The sequence below is a fragment of the Cyprinodon tularosa genome, unplaced genomic scaffold (assembly GCF_016077235.1).
Source record: "Cyprinodon tularosa strain WSP-4 unplaced genomic scaffold, ASM1607723v1 ctg107, whole genome shotgun sequence".
NCBI classification, from domain to species: Eukaryota; Metazoa; Chordata; class Actinopteri; order Cyprinodontiformes; family Cyprinodontidae; genus Cyprinodon; species Cyprinodon tularosa.
This window is the reverse complement of record NW_024037860.1, coordinates 409,736-429,990: the sequence shown is the minus strand read 5'-3', so window position 1 is coordinate 429,990 and position 20,255 is coordinate 409,736. Positions and strand designations below refer to the sequence as shown.

The following is a 20,255-nucleotide window of genomic DNA, read 5'->3' as shown; positions in this document are numbered from 1 at the left end:
GAATCGGGTTTAAATTCTAAAAAGAAGAAGAAGAGAAATGATTACAGTAAATGTGGACTTCATGTTTTAGGATTAACTAAAATTAAATACACTTTTAAAACCGGATATTTCTTTTTCCCCTTACATCTGGTATTTGACATTACCTTTCTCTAGAGGTTAAATATTGTAAAAGAAAATATCTTTAAAATTTACTTTCATTAATGACAAATTCTTAACATTAAGGTTCTTGGATTTATTAAACAAAACAGATTTGCATTATATATGAAATAGCATATACTGATGAATCTTGGTAAAACAGAAGGTCGCCAAAAAAATTAAACAACAAAAAACATAATTCAGCTTCTCATAAAACAAATATTTTCCATAAAATAGATGGAACAAAACTGATATTCCACGATATATATGTCAACGTCATGTGCTAGCTTTCTGGTTTATGCATAAAACTGTTATTAACAGTTGTCCAGTGCTCAAAAAAGGTAACTGATTAAGAGGCTTATTGTCTACCTTTAATTCTGCGTAATTTATTTATTTTAGACGCTCCCCGCCAGAAAAATGTTACTTGTATGTTAACATATTTGGGGAAAGTTAATGTTAAAGGAAAAATTGTGATAGACAAAGGTGCGCAAAGCTCAAAAAAATAACTTCAACCTAATGAGGTTTTGATTTCAGGAAGATTCATGAGGCCTGAAATGTGGCTGGAGGAGTCAGCGCTTTAAGATCCACCATTCACCAATCTGTCCATTATGTTTACTGCATTCCTATATTAAGTTATTTATGAACCAGAAACCATTCAATCGTCCCTTTATGGTGTGTTTTTTGTGCTCTGAAGATAATTACACAGCGCCTTGAAAGATTACTCGCACACCTCAACCTTTTTTGTCATTATACAACCAAACATCCATGTAGTCTATTCCTTTTGTAGTTTGTGTGCAAGACCAACACAAATAATTAAGTATTGATAATGATCTCCAAAAATCCAGAAATATTAAGTCAGATAAAAGAGGTCCAGTTTCAAATTTTCCTCACAGGCATTGTGGTGTACAGCTGTACTATGTGACCTTTTTAGTCTAGATAAGAAACTCAAGTTGTGAATGCAGCCTTTCTACTGTGAACCAGTTGGTTAATAGCGTGGGAGGCTGATGTTGATCCTGTTTGGCGTCTATGGCAGCTTCTTCTTAGTGAAGTTGATGACCTGATTTATGTGTGTATGTTTAAAAGAGGGGGAAAAAAATAAACAGACATGCACTCTATTCTCTAGTCTGTTAGTGGAGGTGTGTGAAACAGCCAATCAGAAGTCAGGGTCTCTACGAGCCACCCTAATCCCTCCCACTGAAGTTCTGCATGGATGTCATGGAATTAATAAACACAAATTATGCAATAAACAAAGATAACAAGCACATTTTTTTTATTATTATTTGTCAAAAAATAAAGCAGAAAATAATACAAACATATCCTTATGCTTCCATTTTGGCATAAAGGTTGCAAAATACTGTAGGAAAAGTCAAGAAACTTCAGATTCTATTGTTAAACTTCTTTGAATATAGGTCTTACCTCCATTTTTTCATTTACTTGCTTCTTCAGAAAGTTTTAATATAATTATTATTAATATAATCATATCTCTTTCTATTTAATCTATGCTATCACATAAAAAAACATTATTGAATTCAAGATACAGCTGATAAATCCTACTTTATTTAGTGTTTGTAGAAAAATGCATTACCGTGTTTAAATTTGAATCATTTTTTTATATTGACCATAAAACATTACCTTAAGAGTGTACTTTTAAACTTCGGGATTAAATTGGTTTATTTCCTAAAAATGAAACTCTGGAGCACATCAACCTTAGTGTGAACAAGAGAAGTGAGTGTCAAAAGTTTATACATCCACTTGGAAAACATCTTGTCAGCTATGAAGGCTGACAGACTCTGACCAGGGTATCAGTTTCAACCTCAATCCAGGTGTGATGGAATTACTCTGATGGTTGTCCCATTGACCCAGGGCTAAGAATATGAGAGGGGCCAGACAGAGGTAAAAAGGTAGAGTTACACTACATAAGGTACTCCTAAATTTGACATATTAAGGAGCGAGCCCTCCTTTGATATTCCAACCCCAATCCATCCACAGCTGTTTTCTTCACAGAGGTATAATCCTGCATAATCCAGGAGAGCATTGTTACAAAAATCAATGGTTTTGTCCAGAAGTTGATGAAAAAACAAAATACTGCAGTTGAGTTTTTTTCTGATTTGTTGCTTTATGTCAAAATGTTAAAATTCTCGACATTAATACTACCATTAAAATCTAACAGCAGTCTTCATCATGGTGTTGCAGCTCTAACCACATTTATGCCAACTAGTAAGACAATGAAGTCTTATTTTTATAATATTTTACACCAGTACTTCCTTGTTTTACTGAAGGTGTTCTTTATTGTTATTTAATGGAGGCTTGTTTGAGTAAATAACTAAATAGTAATAAAAAATAAATAAATAAAAACAAGACTGGGGTAAACTACAGTAACTCGACACGTTTAAGTTGGCAGGAACTGTACTCAGTCTAGTTAATAACTTTAAACTTTTTGGTTTGCAGAATTTATGTGTTAAGTAATCAGGCTACTGTTTGGAAAACAAGCCAACAAAAAAGTATTTCTTTGCCACTTTCAACATGGTAATGTTGGCCTAATCCATCCCTGGCTGCCAATTCAAACCAGTCAGTCCTTGTGAAATAATTCAAATTCAAGTGTTACCCAGGAGTGGAGCTAGATGGGGGGACAGCTAATCATTGGCCACCCCTACTATTTCCCCCCCCTAATACAGACGGTGGCAGCAGTAATACTCTCAAGTGGAATATTCAAAACATTTAATTTTTTCAGATATTAACAATTACTTGACAACAAAAAAAATGTGGTTAATTATGCACATCAATATACTAACATTAAAGATGATAATTCATGCTCTATTCAGAACTAGATTTTGTGTTATATGGGGTAAAGATACAGTTTGAAAGCCATCTAGGAGTCATCAGTGAAATCATAAATAAATAACTATTTTAATAAAAACTTAAATAATCAATTTATGTATATATTAGAACTTGTAAATATCACTTTTATGTAGAATAATTTTTTATAAAAGTAGGCAAATAATGACAAAGGAAGAGATGTTTGCACCAGAACTCAAACCTGAAATAATTGTATCCACTATACCTTTTATCTAGAAAGCACAGATGTTTAAATATATGCGTCTATTTGGTACCGAAGGCTGTAGGAAAGTATAGTTAGTCTTTATTTAGAAAATATGGATGTTGTCCTTGTTAATTTTCCTCTTGCAATAGTTTAGATTGAGGTTCTGGCGCCTATCCACTTTCGGCCACCCCTCAGTGTACATTGGTTATTGCCTGGCCCCCCTTATAAAAATGTTCTAGCTACGCCTCTGGTGTTACAACCCTGCAGTTTTTTCAGTGTATTAAGTTCATTTAATTTATATATAAAAAAGTTTATATGAATAGCAATACTCAAAAGTCTCAATGGTTGTGAATCAGATTATTTTATTTTTTGATGGCTCTTATTGTTTTTCCTGTTAACCTAAATGGCTTTATACAAAGGATAGAAGTAAAAACTTGTACGTTTTATGAGGAAAACTTGTTCAAATGACTAATTCTGGGTTGAATTAAAGTCCCTTTGCTCCCCTCCTGTTGTTCTGTAATGGTACGCTCCCTCCCTGTGATGTAGTGCTCTGAATGCTGCTGCTGGGCGGTCAGAAGGCTGGAGGAGCGCCTCAGAGAGAAGGAGGATCTTTGTCTGGGAGGAGGGTGGCTTTGTCTGGAAACCTGCTGCCACAGTGAGTTTGTAGGACCGTTTTTTCATTCTGCGTTTGATTCAGTTTTTCCCCAAAACTGAGCGTGGATGATCCCCTCACAGCTTTAAAAAGAGAAAAGCAGATGTTTCAGAAAAGAGGAGATCGGAGCTTTTTGCGCGTTTCGTGAAAATGTAGAGTATTTAATCCCATTTTGTTTTTTTTTTGTTTTTTACCTGCTATCAGTTATATGGAGGTGTTCCTGGGAGCTGATTTAAATCGGATTAAGGAGGAAACTTTGCTGAAAAACTTTGAGAGACGGGGCGGTGACTTGTTGAGAGGCAGCTTTTCCTCCTGCGCACACTGATTTGTGCGCCTCCCCAACATGCGCCCGCGCCAGGAGCCGGGGACACCTCACCGGTGCGTTATGACGCGGCTGCTTCTCCTCTTCGCGCTCGCGCTGTCCTGCCGCTGCTGTCCGGACAATTGCCTGTGCTCCCTAGAAACTGTGAAATGCCAAAACCTGGACTTGAACGCCATTCCACATTCCCTACCGGCCAATATTAAATCCCTGTTCATCACGGGAAACACCATCTCCCAAATTAACCAGACGTCTTTCCCTATGCGTCTGGAAAACTTGACAGATCTTTATTTGAGTGACAATGAGATGGAGCTTGTGGAGGCAGGTGCGTTTCAGAACTTGCCAAACCTTGAGCGGCTTGATCTGAGTAATAACCGAATCCTGACCTTTGACGAACATGCTTTACCTGATGACAATAAACTGAAGCTCCTAAACCTCAGCAGGTCTTTTCACAATGGTTCCCTGCTCGACTTCTTCCCCCGGGCAAACCTTCTCCAGCTCGCCACCCTGGATCTATCCAACAACAACCTGGAACATCACCGGCTGGACGGCACCTTCACAGCCATGTCCAGCCTGGTCACCCTCAGCCTCCGTAACACCCTCCTCTACACCATCGAGAACTGGAGCCTGCCTGCGCTGCGTGACCTCGACCTGAGGGACAACAACCTGAAGTTTCTGCCCTCCGCCACATTAGCGGAGTTCAGCATCAATCGCAGCCTCCGTATCCAGCTGCTTGGTAACCCCTGGAGATGCAACTGCATCATTGACGACCTGGTGGCGTGGCTGAAGAACTCCACTCAGGTGGTGGACTCTGACAACCTGACATGCTTCGACCCAGAGGCCATGAGGCACACACCTCTTCTACAGGTGCAGCAGTCTCAGCTGGAGTGCTCCAACAGGGACGGGGTCCTGGAGACGTCCTACGTGTTCCTGGGACTGGTGCTGGCCTTGATCGGGGTCATATTCCTGCTGGTGCTCTACTTGAACAGAAAAGGCATTAAGCGATGGATTTACAACATCAGGGACGCCTGCAGGGACCACATGGAGGGGTACCATTATCGGTATGAGATCAACTCTGACCCGCGTTTGGCCAACCTGAGCATCAACTCAGACGTTTGAGGGCGGTACAATTTAGGGACTTGGAAAAGATGCATTGAATGACTTTATGCATGATAAGTCTTCCTTCTTTTACCTTCAACGATGCCGTTCAGACGGTGCATCTGTTTAACTCTGCTGCATGTCCAGCACAACCGTTTGGCAGCTGTCAGGCCAACTGCGTTTTGCTCTCTGTTACATTGCATGGACGATGAATCAAAGCAGTTTTTTTTAAAGAAATATCTGCAAATTGTATTTTCACTTACCTCTAAACAGAACTGAATGGAGTGCTTCAACTTTTAAAAAATGAACAATTATACCAGCTGTTAATTGCATCCTTTACAATATGGCTCTGTAGAGGAGAAATGTCATACTGCTTGACTTATTTCTTTTTTTTTTTTAAGTATGTTAACATGTGACATGCAGTACAACCTATGCCTTTTTTGACTGGTTATAATGCACATAGCATATAGGTACTGTTTGGATATAGTAGACGTATGTGATTGCTCTTTTTCTGTAAGGATATTTAGCTAAATAAAAAAGCTGGATTGTTGATCTGTGTGTGAAGTGAAGCCTTAAGTCAGCAGGCTGAAAAGAGTGTGTTCCTAAAGGCATGAATCACATGACAAACACTGAATCTTACCCCCACAGACTGTCAACATGTTAAGCAACAGGGAAAATGTGCCACACTTTCATTTTCACGGTAACAGTTTTAGGTGTAATCTCTCTCTTTTTTTTTTTTTTTGTTAATGAGCAAGTTGCAGCTTCAGCCTGAACTCTCAGCCTGAACAGAGAAGCTAACTCTGCTATGGAGGAATTTAAATGAGCTTCTACCTGGATGTGCATGAGAGATGAGTGTAGCCAGCTGTTATCTCTCCCTCAATTTACTTCCTGCTGGGAGAATCTATTAAAAATAGGTATTTGCTTTCTGCAATTCCCTCCAGGATAATGTGTATAATATCCACACTGCTGCCAGTTTGCACGTTTCCCTGATATCTGATTTAAGTGATCAAATGCTGGTGAATACATTCAATCTGCTTTGTTACGTGAAGGAAAAAAAAAGAAAACAGGTGTGTGGTGTTCTGTGGCAGATGCAAATGAAGGCGAAACCGAACTGGAGGTTCTGGAGGGGAACAGAGTGGTTATAATAAAATGAGCTCAAACCGCTTGGCTTTTCATGTCGCATTGTTTTAGGGGAACGAGCCTGCATGATATGGAGTGGGGGGGGAGTCTCTTATTAGTGTTTTTACCCAACTGTCAGAGGCTGTTCTTTCATGCTGTCCAGTGCGATGGGGATTAATAATTAATGTGTGATATTCCTTTGAAGGTTGGGCCATGCATGTTGCTGTCTTGCAGACCAAATTAATGATGTTTGTTGGGTGGGAGGACTGTGAACTTCCTTAGCCTTTTTTTTTTTTTTTTTTTTTGCATAAGGCATGAATATATTAACTGTTGTCACAAACTGGCGGTGTCTCTTACATCTGGCCACACACAGGCCACCGCTGGATGTTAGGCTGCTTGGACCCACATCTGTATTTGGTGCCATCACAAAACTCCATGGTTTGCACAGGCTGTCTCACAGAGATATAATAGAGCTTTTGGTGTAGGTTTACACGATCGTGGGTGTTCTTCGGTGGCATAGTGGTTAGCACAGACGACCCATGTATGAAGGCCTTGGTCCTAGACGCGGTTGACCCGGGTTCGAATCCGACTTGTAGTCTTTTGCTGCATGTTTCCCCCCCTTTCCTGTCTGCCTACTGTCCATAAAAATGAGCCACTAGTGCCATAAAAAAATCAAAAAGAAAATATAGGTTTACACAATGCTGTTTCTAGATCAAATATACTACAAACGAATTGGGGCAATATTTAATCTGTAAAGGTCATAGCTACAACTTTTAACAAACAAATAAAAGATAATTTATCCAAGACCATCTATAGTGCTTCAGAATACAGGTATTCATTTTAATTTTTAAAAAGTATTATAATAATAGTCTTTTTAAATATTGACTGGCCCAAAATACATAAATATTCACTTCTTGCTCTGATGCTGATGTTGATGTGAAATGATTTTGCACCAATAGAAACAGTATGTTCAAGAAACATGAGTTCAGTTGTTGCCAGATCAAAGAGCGGAGAAATGGTTTCTTCTCAATATTACATTTCTCAGATTCAAGCTAAAAAAGAAGTAAGATGAGGACAAACGTCGACCAAGATTTAGAGCACCGATTCCCACTTAAGGAAGGAAGGGCTAGCATTCGTGCACCAGGATGGGTGAGTGTGAACCACGTAGTGAATTAACTCTGCAGGCTAAGGAGCTGCAGGTTACAGGCCCCTGATCTAGCAAATGGAAACAGATTCTATCTCAACTTGGTTCAAGCTTCAAGTAAAATGTGTTCATTTTTTTAATAATTTTTAAAGTAAAGCTGTAAAGGTAAGACATGAAACTGGTTCAAGGGACATGTCACTACAGTTAATGTGCCGGTGAGAATCATCATAAAGTGTATTTTAGTGCTATGTCTTCAGTAGAGGGGTCAGAACAGGGGCCACGACCAATTATAGACAAGGGGGCCACTTCTTGTCCACTTCTTTTAAAATTGTGTAATTGGTGTTAAATTAAAGAATTTAACACCAATTTTAAGTCCAAACTAATTTTTCTACACTTTGCAACAATAAACCCACCTTTATCACAGAATGTGGTTCTCTCAAACTTAATAGGAAAAAATATAAATGAGATTGGAGGTTTGGAGAATTTGACCTTAATGAATGGTGTATCAGTTTAATTTTGGTTTTATATCTATTTTTAATGAATTATGGAGCAAAAACAGTCGCAAATGTTACTATTCCATCAGACTGAATGATATTATGTAAAATTTGTGTTGTATGTTTTGGTTCTTATTCCCATGGGCCTGTTGAGTCCTATAAAACATGACCGATTAACCTACCAATCAGCAGTGGCCTCCCTGTGGTATATCACATATAAGGTCTAATAACCACATTGACTTCAAGCAAACTATAGGTTGAATGTATTTTTTTTTTAAGTTGAATGTTGTCAAATAAAAATGACAATGTGATCCAAAGAAACCTGTCATTTTCTAATTACGTCCAACAGATTTACTAAAATGAGCATCGATAAAACTGAACAAGCGACACAAAAAAACAGCAAGATACCAATTAACATTTAACAATTTACAATTTTACTTTTTTAATTTATTTCAAAAAAATCTGGGTGATTTTTGAACTGGTCTCGGGGGAATATGGTTCTCTTTCAGAAAAAGAAACATTGTTTATTTGTGTGAAGCACTTAACACCAATTTCCTAGCGATGTATTAGCATGTTAAGGGCAGATTAGACTTCTGCAACCTCACACATCAAATGTTGCTGGTATACTTCTGCTTGTTGATTAGGCCTAAAAATAATTCAATTAAAATACAAATACACGTAATAGTAAAATAAAAAAAAGCAAAGGCGAAGTACAATTTTGTAAATTATGAAAAGTACTTCAATGCATTTAAAAAAAAAAATCTCCCTCTAATGTTTTCCCAGCAGTTTATCTAATTGGGACAGTTTCTTTTTTAGTCATGCTAACAAAGCACTTCACATGTAGTTTCTATTCATAAAACAGTGAAATGAATTCAAAGGAAATCTCTTCATTTATAAAGTAGCTACAGATCTGAAGCTCCAAGATCCACATTCCTTCTTTTGCATTCCTATTATTAGGAACAGAAGGGCTTTCTGTCCCATCCGTCGGTTCAACTACTGGTGAGGCTCTGTGGCTTCCCTACAAAGACGTCAGCCGTTGCAACCTCAGCTTCACGGTAATAGATGCTTCTCCTGGAGAGGGAGAGAATTGCCTTTTCGTCGTCTCCACTCTCCTGTTGCCCTTTTACAGCTCGGCAGGTTAATCCGAGCTGTTAAATAATCCCAAGACAGAGGGTTGTTATATCAACATGGTTACCCTGGTTCCCTCATTATGGATTTTTAATTGTAGCAGGAACATTTCAAAAAGGTATGGCCTCACTTTACAGGCTCACTTTATTCCCCAAAGCGAGGCCTCCTTACCTCTTATTCCCAGGAGGGACATGGAGGTGCAGGCTGCTCTCAACCCACTGTTTCCACAGAGACGGCCAGCGATGAAGCCATCTCTTCATCATTTATTCTGCGCATTCATATTAACAAGTGATTTTTCACCCGGCCACGCCTCGAGCCACGCTTGGCAGAGCAGGTATAATTACAGGGAGAAAGAAGGGGGGGGGGGGGGGGGGGGGGGGGGGGGGGGGGGGGGGGGGGGGGGGGGAGATAGAGGGGTGGGGGGCAGGAATAAATGAGCGCAGAGAGAGCTTTGTTCTTCTGGCTCCATCAGCCGACTATTTCTGCGTCCCCAAACAGCTTGGATGTCTAAATAGCCTTGCTATAGTTGAGTCACGATGTCAGCGGAGGTCCAGGGAGGAGGGAGAGGGTCTCGGTCAGCTCTTCAGCTGTTGGGGTCATTCCCTAATAAGGTCTAAAGATCTCCAGACATGAGAAGGAACCATGTAGATATAACTGCATGAGGAAATCTGTTCGGATGGACGTTGGTGGTAAATTTTTCTCTTCAGACAACATGTAGATGAATATAACTTATATTTAGGATGACAAATCAGAAGTAATGGGTGGCAAAAAGCTAGTGTCAGTATGAGATTGTCACGGTGTCAGACCCTTCAGGAGAAATACTGTGGTTTTATATGGACGGGGTTTCATATAAATTTCAAAATGAAATGCGGAACATGGTTTGATGGCTTTTTAAAGCAGAGAAAGCAGCAACTGTATTTAAACCGTACTGATGTAATATTTTTTGCAGAAATGCGTCACAAAAACAGAGCATATAAATTGAAATATGATTAGGGAGACATTACTGCAATTGTTCATATTGAGATGTGGAGGGAAGGGGAGTGCTTGGATCTAAGGGTTTTTGGCCTCTGGAGTGTATGTTTATTTCAATTAGGTTTATTTATATAGCGCAATTCACAACACATGTCATCTCAAGGCACTTTGCAGTTCACCAGATCATACAGACAAATTGGTTCAGAGTTTTCTATCTAAGGAAAACCAGTTGATTGCATCGATTCATTGACTCAAATGCAATCCCTGTTAAAAGGAAAAACTGCCTTTTAACAGTAAGAAACCTCCAGCAGAACCAGGCTCAGTGTGAGCGGCCATCTGAGACCGACTGGAGTTCAAGGAGACAGAAGCAGAGATACAAAAAGCAACTATAAAAGGCGGCCCCGTCCAGGAAACACAAAGCAACGCAGATGAGCTCTGGGCCAGCTCCCATGTCAGAGGATGAAGAGAGCACATCCAGCCAGTCACAGACAGAGAAAAGCCACGATATGCAGGTAGGTTCCGATGACCTGTGGGGGTTACAGTGGGCACTGGTAGGTATTCCTCCCTCTTGACCTCTAGCTTAGCAAAGTGGATGGTATCTCATGTTTCATCAAACAAAGACACATAATGGTCACAGAAACTTGAATCTGACAAAAGTCATAATAATAATGATAAAAAAAATCAATGGAAGTGAACAAATAAAATGTCAGTGTTTCCTTTTCAACCACATGCAACTTTGTGAAGGATTGGTGGGGACTGTCCAAACCAATAATCTCAGCCTTTTCCCCCTTTCCGCTCATTTAATTTAGCCAAAGGTAACAGAGGTTGGGTGCAGCTAACTTTGTTCAGAGCGTTTGTTTTTATTTTCCTCTCTCCCGCTGCTCCCATGTCCCAACTCTCAGTAAAACCTCATCGGATCTGTCGCTTTGAGACATCTGATTTGAGGTTGAAACAGATTTACTGGGATATGCAACATGCAATTAAATATATCACCAAGTTTACCAGAAAGTTTACAAGAAAAAAATATGCTATGCTATATTTAAAATGCAGCATATCCATGTTTTTCTGGATAGATGAAAGAAATTGAAATTGTACATACTAGGGATGCATGATATATAAATTTATTCGTTATTGTTTTTGTGTAGGTTTACACAATTTAATGTTTATATTTATATATATATATATATATATATATATATATATATATATATATATATATATATATATATATATGTATATATATATATATATATATGTATATATATATATATATATATATGTATATATATATATATATATATGTATATATATATATATATATATATGTATATATATGTATATAATATATATATATATATAATATATAATATATATATAATATATAATATATAATATATATATACTTTAGGTGGCGGTAAACACAAAGTGGGTTTCTGCCACACAGAAGGAAAGAGAGAGTTGCGGCTTGCACAGAGATCCATAAATGTGTTTCGAACTTTTATATTTAAAAGGAACATTAAACTCCTGCATTAATGGACTCTGGAAAATCAAGTTTCCAAAGTCATGAAATCCGTGAAACCCTGTAGTGAAACATCTACATGCTAGTTGTTACTGCCATGAAAAATCTAAATAAAAACAAAACAAAATCACACGTAATTTTTGGCGAAATTTTCCAGCCCTATCAGATGTTTAAAATACCCTTAATGTTTGTTTTTCTCTCTAAATAATGTTCAATTAGTCAAACATTTCCTGTTTTAGATTATGTATGATCTTTTAACTCAGTGGTTCCCAAAGATTTTCTTCTGGGCCCCCCTTTGGATTACAATAAAATTTCCACGCCCCCCCCCCCCCCCCCCCCCCCCAAAAAAAAAAAAAAAAAAAATGAAATCAACTGGTCACACACATCGTTCCACCAGATATAATAAATCTATACACATATTTTGTTTTCAAACTCCACTGAAGTTTATTTCACACTTCAGGTTGCAACAAAACAAACTACACCATCTGTAGGAACACTTGTGTAACTGTATTTTTTTAATAGTTCTATACTGTAGATTAGAAGAGGATTCTTTGTTGTCTGTGTTATTTTAAACATATTTATTTTTTTAATTTGTAACAATATTTAACTTTGCTATCATCAATACATTAAAAAAGCCTCTGTGCAAAATGGAGTAAAAACATTGAACAGCTCCCTGAGTAGGGATGGGAATCGAAAACCGGTTCCTGTTCAGAACCGGTTCCGTATTTTCCGATTCCATGGCATCGTTTGGCAGCTCGCTGAACGATTCTTTTTTCGATTCCCGCAGCACCAGAGCCTAGAGCGCCGGCTCTGGGGAGCACGACTTACGTCACGTTTTTTACGTACGTTACGTAAGTTACGCAAGTTACGCAAGTTACGCAATTTGGAAATAACTATTCGAGGAGGAAGACAGCGAGCTGCGGTCACTTTTTGAATCAAAGCCCCGTCTTTCCTTAGCCCAGAGGGTAGATCAGGAAATCCAGCTCTATAAAAGCTTGCCCTCCATCCCCTGCAGGGATAGCGCCACACTGTGGTGGTGGAACAAGCAAGATACGCTGCCCTTGCTATCTGACTGGCTGAAAACTACCTCTGTGTGCAGGCTTCCTGCACCCCATCTGAGAGGGTGTTCTCCACGGCTGGAGACACCATAAGCCCTGAAAGATCCTGTATCCTTCCAGAAAAAGCAGATATGCTCATCTTTCTGCAAAAGAACTGTTAATTTTCCCTACTACTGTTTTATAATTAGTATTTTTTGTTATTTAAAATAGGTTATTATCCCATCATTTGTTATTAGACATTGTTGGTTATTAAGTTTGTTCTTGTATTCATTTTTCATTTAAACACAGATGTTACTCCAGTTTCACATTTCCTGTGGACATCTTGATCTTGTTGAGTTTGTAAGATTGTGCAATAGTTAAGTAAACAAAGTTGATTCTGATAATCAAACTGTTTGTTCTCCTTTTTCCCCCAAATTGGAATCGAAAAAAGAATCGATAAAGAATCGAATCGTTTCATAGAATCGAAAAGGGAATCGGAATCGTGAAAATCTTTTCAATTCCCAACCCTATCCCTGAGAGTTTTTTCTTTGTACTTTAATCCTCCCATCTTTTCAGTGGCTGTAGTGAGCCTGCTTGTTGCTGTAGATCTTCTCAAATCTGGGTTGCAGTGTCACAACTGTCCATTATGCTCAGTCAAGCAAGCGCTGTTTTTTCTTTTTTTTTTTTTTTTTTCTTCATTCATCCATACCGCTTCCCGCGCCCCCCTGCAATGGCATTGCGCCCCCCCTAGGGGGCGCGCCCCACACTTTGGGAACCACTGTTTTAACTAGACTATTAGCTAAATATTCCGCTCTAAAGCAGACTGAACTAATCGTAGCAAAAGAGGCGGGTCCATAATGCGACCAGCGGTTTTCTCTAACCATCAGTCAAGATTCTAGCAATGTTTTTAATTATACATTTCATGATGTCCCTTTAGAGCTGTTTATAATTTAAATTTCTAGAATTTCAGCAACTGGCTTCTTTAAGAGCTTTTCTTTAAAATAGAAATAAAGAAACATTGCATCACATTCATAGCACAGAAACTCAGAAACATTGACTTTGTTGTCTTTATGCTACCATTTGCTGCTATGCTTTGGAAAGAACTATTAGTGCCCAATATTAAATAGGGATTTCTTCAGATCTTTATTCAATATTTTCCACGTATTATTCCTGCTCATTGCTAATCCTATGCTCTATTATATCTTCGGTAGTGCCTCTTGCAGCAAAACAGTCACTCATCATGATGCTTCCACCCCAATACTTCATAGCTCGGATGATGTTCTCATTGTAGCAAGTTTAACTTTTTTTAATGTGGACTGGACCTGATCAGGTGAACAATAAATAATTATAAATAATTTAACAATATTTGAATGATTCAACCTCAGTTATTCTAAGTGCTTTAATTAGCCTACCTTTTGACATTGCTCTAATATGAGATGCAGCTGTCAGTCCTTTTCTGTTCTTACAAATCCACTTTCCTAAGCATCTCTAAATACCAGTCTGAAACATCAGCACTACTGCCTTTAAAGATCCGCCCTCCCTCCCCATGTGGGAACTCAAACTTCCTTGAGCCTCATACCTTCAGTGAGATGTGTTTCACATCCATCTCACAGAGCAGGGCTATAGCCAATTATGTTACTATCTGTCATGTAATCTGTGGCTTTAGCACTCCCAAGAGACGCCTAACCCCCCAGACTTTAGCCATCCTTTCAGACCAGTGGCTTACCGGCCAGAGGAGAAGTGCTGCCTTCAGGAAGACGGCAAAAAAAAAAAAAAAAGAAAATCTCTTACCCTGTTATTGTCAGGCTATGAGCTTTTCTTAGCTGCTTGAGAAAGATGAGTAAAAAAAACAGCATGGTGGAGGTGATTGCAGAAGCAGTCACTCCCCTGCTGGACACCATTGGAGCCTTTCCAGGATAGTGGACTGGCATTTTTAACAGCTCAAAATGAGAGCAAAAGGTATACTCATTAAAATCCCTCCCTCCTGTAGCCTGTGGTCCACGGCGAGGGACTATTCTGCGCTCACAACCGTGTTTGCTGAGCCACATTTAATATGCCAATGTACTTTCACTGTGTTGAAAGACGGACTGCCAGGTTATCGGATTGCCAGAGTGCCATAATTACATTCACCACACCGCACTGGTCTGCTGCTTCACAAACACCTGGCGAGCTGCCCTGCCAGCTGACCTTTTCCTATGAAAAAACCCTGGCTATGTAAATGGAATTATTCTGTGGAAACAGAATCTCCTGATTCTCATTTTTTTTTTCCAGCAGTCATGTGAGATCTTAGCGTGTCTGCTTCGCGTTGACTTTCTTTTTTTCACTGAAAACAGAGCTGCAGGCGAGTCTAAGGTGCTGATAGATGCTCACTGGGTCAGTAGGGAAACCGTAGGACAGTGGTGTCAGACTCAAATCCTCAAGGGTTGGTGTCCTCTAACCGGCTGCACAGCCTCACTAGACGGGCTAAAGCAGAGACATCTAAAATATGTGGAATCTGCACTCTCAGTGACAGGAATCTGAAACCATTGCCTCACGAATTCATGAAGGCACCATACATATTTGAACATTGGTTGATTGAAAACAGTTATAAAACAGTTATTGAGTGAAAAACATTTATTCGCTGGGTTCTAAAAACAAATGGTAAGAGGTAACTTGACGGCTAAAGTAAGGCCAATCTGGGGATATTTCCAGCTGGTAGATAAAATAAATACATATCATCAAATTTAAATTAGTAAACTGGGAAAGTGATGCTGTCATCTATTGTTTACATATTTATTAATATTTAAACAACATAAATCAAGTGTAAAATCCAGGAATGTTTCTCTCTATACTGTTAGTATTTCCTAAGATTAATAAAATGAATCAATGGATAGGGTTTATTGGTGCCATCTGGTCATTCAGTCCTCTCTGTCTTCTTCCCTCTCTATCTTCTGACTTCTGCCTGCTCTGTTTAACTCTTTTTAAGTAGATTTTTCTTCGTTCTCTTCCTTCTCTGCTCCCAATCAATCTTCTTTCAATCAGTCTTCTAATCTGCATGTTGTCCTCTTCTATCAATCTTAAACTAATCTAAACCAGAGACAAAATACAATCAAAATCTCTTCCGACAACATTGGTATGTACAACCTAAGGACTTACAATTTAATAGTTAAAATGAAGTCGGTCATTTTTGGATGAGATACTGGGATTATTCAGGTGTTACAACCAAATCAAGAGAGGTCTGAAAAGGCTCTAAATGTAGCGACAATAGTGCTAAGTTGGCTGTAGAGACAGAGACAGGAAAGAGTACATAAGAAGAGAGAAAATACAAGGATCCTGGACAGAATTCTTTTTTTTTTTTTCTAGATCCCACCCCAGATCGCGGGGACACAAGGAGGGCAGACATAGGGATGGCTGCGCCCTCAAGAGAGAGGCAGACGAGTGTGCTGAGGTCACATGAGGCCATGGCAGGCAGCCAATCGGCTCCACCGGTGACTGGTCACTCCCGATGTGGATCCGGATGAGAGCCTAGAGATCCCCCCCAGTGGGGTCCCCACAGGGCCAGGATGGTCAGCCCTGCACTGGCAGCCATCAGGAATGGGACACAGCCCACTGAACCACCCAACCTTCTGCCTAGAGAACCACCATCATGCCAGCAGACACAGGAACCTGTCACTGGCAGGGAGCATAAAAAAGGGAAAGGAGGCAGACCTTGCTCATACTTGGGGCCTAGGATGATAAGATAGGTATGGCGGGGGACCTCACAAGTAAACAGAAACAACTTCATATTCATCCAGTCACATTCAACAATCCAACATAACAATCCTGTTATGAACCATGTAGAGATATACTGTACAAGCACTCAACGGAGATACACACAGTAGCAGACACTAAACATATTCTTACAGTCCCCATATGTAGACTATCCTCCCGGGTCTGAGGGCCAATCCCTCTAGAGGGAACAGACCCAGGAGGAGATCCCCAGACCCGCCAGTGAGAGAAGAGGGCAGGCAAAATAAAAAGTAGGGGCTGGAACCGGGTGCCAATATAGGGAAGAAAGCAGCAGTGCAGTCCAGGACCAGCCCAAAACACCACCCCTGGCCCACCTCTAGCAGCACCTCCATGGCATATCCCCACAAACCCACTCCTGCCCCCTGCACGTGCCAGAGAAGGTAGCCAACTCAGTAAAGACCCCACCCCCAGCCAGTAATAACCATTCCAAGCTCCGACATGTATATGGTCCAGCACAGGGGCGTCTCTAGGTTTAAGAGACAAGGGTGGCTCAGCCCCTAGAAGATATTGCGCGCGCCGAAATTTTTTCAGTGCACCTGTTAAGGCGTTGTCTAAGACAAGGGTGTAACTTTGTGTTGAAAGTTGGTGGGGACGGCTCATAAGGAAAGGGAGCTACCTGCGCGACGCCTTTTTTTTTTTTTGTTGGAAAGGATAAAGCCAAAAAAATGCAAATAACATTTATCAATTTAATGCTTACAGTTGAAAACATAACTGTTACAATATTCACTTATATATTTTGTGCAAAAAATATCACATAAATCTAAACAGACAGTACAAATCAAAGAAATCAAATAAATATATCAATTTTGTAGAACATTTATTGACAGTCAATTTTGGGTCACTTTTTAAAATTAATTTACTTTTAAACCAGGACTCGGACAAGATCTTATGGGGCCTTAAGCAGAATATGATTAAGCAACTCCGTCTTTCTGTCAAGAGCATCCACCAGCAGGGTATCCAGGGGGGGATTTACCATTAGGCAATACTAGGCAGTTGCCTAGGGCCCCAAGTTCCTGGGGGCCCCATAAAACTCTGTTTCCATGTATGGTTAATACAACTAATCCTTATTTGTGCACATTAATTATGTTTTTGATAAAAATCCTTTGGCTAAAATGCCATCAGAATGCTGATAGAGAGGAAAAAGGGACAAGAAGAGAGGGACAAAACCTAGAACAAATAATGGATGTCTATTCTATTAACATTTCTCTATCTGTAGAATGGGTCTGTTTTATGGGTTTTCTTCTCAGGGGCCCCTGCCTGTCTTTGCCTAGGGCCCCAAATTTCCTAAATCCGCCCCTGAGGGTATCAATACTGATTTGATAGAATCTGGGAGAGCGGACTATGTTCAACCATCCATTTTCTTTAACCTTATCCCTTGCTACTGAATGGCAACACTATCAAAGTCAGGAAAAAGTTTTAAGTAAAGCCGGGATTAAAACAGTAGCTACAAGAAGCTTCAAATAAAAGGTGTTCTTTATGTTCAACCTAAACACCAACTAGACCATCAGTAGAGCAGGTGTTTAAATTAATCAATCACTGCTGCGAAAGCTTATAGCAGTGAAAGCTAATATACCACAGCCATCACTTAATAAACGCAAAATAAACAACTCTCTAAAAACGGAAAACTGTAATGGACTGAAAGGTACGGAGCCCCTCTGATGACATGGTCAAAAAAAATGTTTATTTGTGGCCACGAAGTAGTATTTCGCGGTCACGCAATAAGTATAACGTGCGCACGAAATACTTAATAATATCAATAAATCCGCCCCTGTTTTCAGGCTTATGTTAACTGTAATGACTTATCTTGGACAGGCTGCTATGTAAACGGGCCTTTAGTCCTTTGTTTAGCTATGCTGCGGTTGTTTACACTACGCCTTTTCCACCTAAAATAGCGTCTTAGCAACAAATGTCACGTGACTGGCGGAGACCGACTGGGTAAGCAAATCGAGCGCGCCTTAGACCTTAGAGAAGGCGCGCTCGATTTGCTTACCCAGTTGTCCAGGAATGATATTAATAGTATTAATAAGTATTTCGTGCGCACGTTAAACTTATTGCGTGGCCACGAAATAGTATTTCGTGCTCACGATAAACTTATTGCGTGGCCACGAAATACTACTTCGTGCGCACGAAATACTACTTCGTGGCCACAATAAAAACATTTTTTTGACCATGTCATCAGAGGGGCTCCGTATATTTTAAATACGTTATTAACTTATTTTTACACTATTCTCTATTCTTTTACTACTTTAAGTCTCTCCTGACTAAAATTAGGTCTTAATATTTCCACAAGTCCCTCTCACCTGCAAGTCTGAGTCCACTTCTGTCCCTGAAGCGACAGGTGTTATGGGGAGAGGGCGGAGGGGGGTGATGGGGAGAAAGCGAGAGGCAACAGATTCTTTTTTCTGAGTTTTTTGTCGGGGTTTGTGGACGGTGAGCAGCGGGGAGAACTTTTTTATTTTCTTTCTGAGGAGCGGCATTAATGTGGTTTTAATCAGATATACACAGCACCGAAAGAAAAATACGTGTACAAAATATTGGTGGGGACTGTCCCCCTACCGGTCAAGATTGGTGGGGACATGTCCACACCAGTCCTTAAAGGAATAGTACACCCAAAACATGATTAGCCTTCATTTTCTACTCACCCCCATGCTGAACAACACTCTGGAGTACTTTTTTGATTTCTCAAATGCATCTGGAGATCTGGGAGGCTTCTTGCTGTCTGCTGACATTCAAATAATGGAGGTCTGTGGCGCCCGAGGCAGAAAGGTCCATAAAAGTCCACAAAAAACGTGTCAATATTCCTCCATACTGCTCGTCCAATGTATTCCAAGTGTCCTGAGTGGGTAGCATCCAGAATTTACTCGAAACGAAGTCATTTAGAATGTTTTTAGAGCATAAACAGTAGTGTATAGGATTTCCTGAAAGCGCGCACACGCGCGCTCACGACGCTACGGAAGCCGGCAGATCAAACCAGATGAAAGTGCACATTCAGCGTCTGCTCTTCCAATAATGCAAGCATAGAAGAAGAAATGTGCTGTTTACCTGTGCAAAGAAAGAAACAACGAAAGAAAAATATCTGAGGACTTCAGTGTTGAGGAAGAGCATGAGTTCTTTGCTGAGCTGAATGCGCTGGTTTGGTCTGCCGGCTTCCGTAGCGTCGTGAGCGCGCGTGTGCGCGCTTTCAGGAAATCCTATACACTACTGTTTATGCTCTAAAAACATTCTAAATGACTTCGTTTCGAGTAAATTCTGGATGCTACCCACTCAGGACACTTGGAATACATTGGACGAGCAGTATGGAGGAATATTGACACGTTTTTTGTGGACTTTTATGGACCTTTCTGTCTCGGTCACCATAGACCTCCATTATTTGAATGTCAGCAGACAGCAAGAAGCCTCCCAGATCTCCAGATGCATTTGAGATATCAAAAAAAGTACTCCAGAGTGTTGTTCAGCATGGGGTTGAGTAGAAAATGAAGGCTAATCATGTTTTGGGTGTACTATTCCTTTAAGGAAGTTACGCCTATGATTGTTCAGATTAACTTGTCTTCTTTATGGCTTTTATTCTGTGTTTTACTGCATTTGTTTTGGGAAAATATGAGGAAAAAATAAATTCAGAAAAAAAAAATATTTTTTTTAAAATCGCAAAATAATTATAGGGTGGCTAATGCCAAAGAAAGGATTACTGAAGCCACCCTTAAATAGGTCTAACGACGCTTATGGTCCAGCACAGTGGAAGGTGTGTGGCTACTGAGGCCAGTGGTGAATGAGTCAGCTGACTATAAATAGGAGATGACGCAGTCTGCTCATGCGCTCTTTGTTATGAACCG

The 20,255-nt window shown here is 39.8% G+C and overlaps 1 protein-coding gene across 1 annotated transcript; it reads left to right on the top strand.

Annotated features, from left to right (window-relative positions):
* Nucleotides 1–3,735: 3,735 nt before the first annotated feature.
* Nucleotides 3,736–5,794, top strand: tpbgb (trophoblast glycoprotein b). Its single transcript, XM_038288628.1, has one exon. It carries the CDS (start codon nt 4,171–4,173, stop codon nt 5,263–5,265), a length of 1,095 nt encoding a protein of 364 aa, XP_038144556.1. The 5' UTR covers nt 3,736–4,170; the 3' UTR covers nt 5,266–5,794.
* The last annotated feature ends 14,461 nt before the right edge of the window (nt 5,795–20,255 follow it).

What these genes read in the sequence shown, in the direction of transcription:
- tpbgb (XM_038288628.1), top strand. Translation starts at nt 4,171, where the DNA reads ATGCGCCCGCGCCAGGAGCCGGGGACACCTCACCGGTGCGTTATGACG.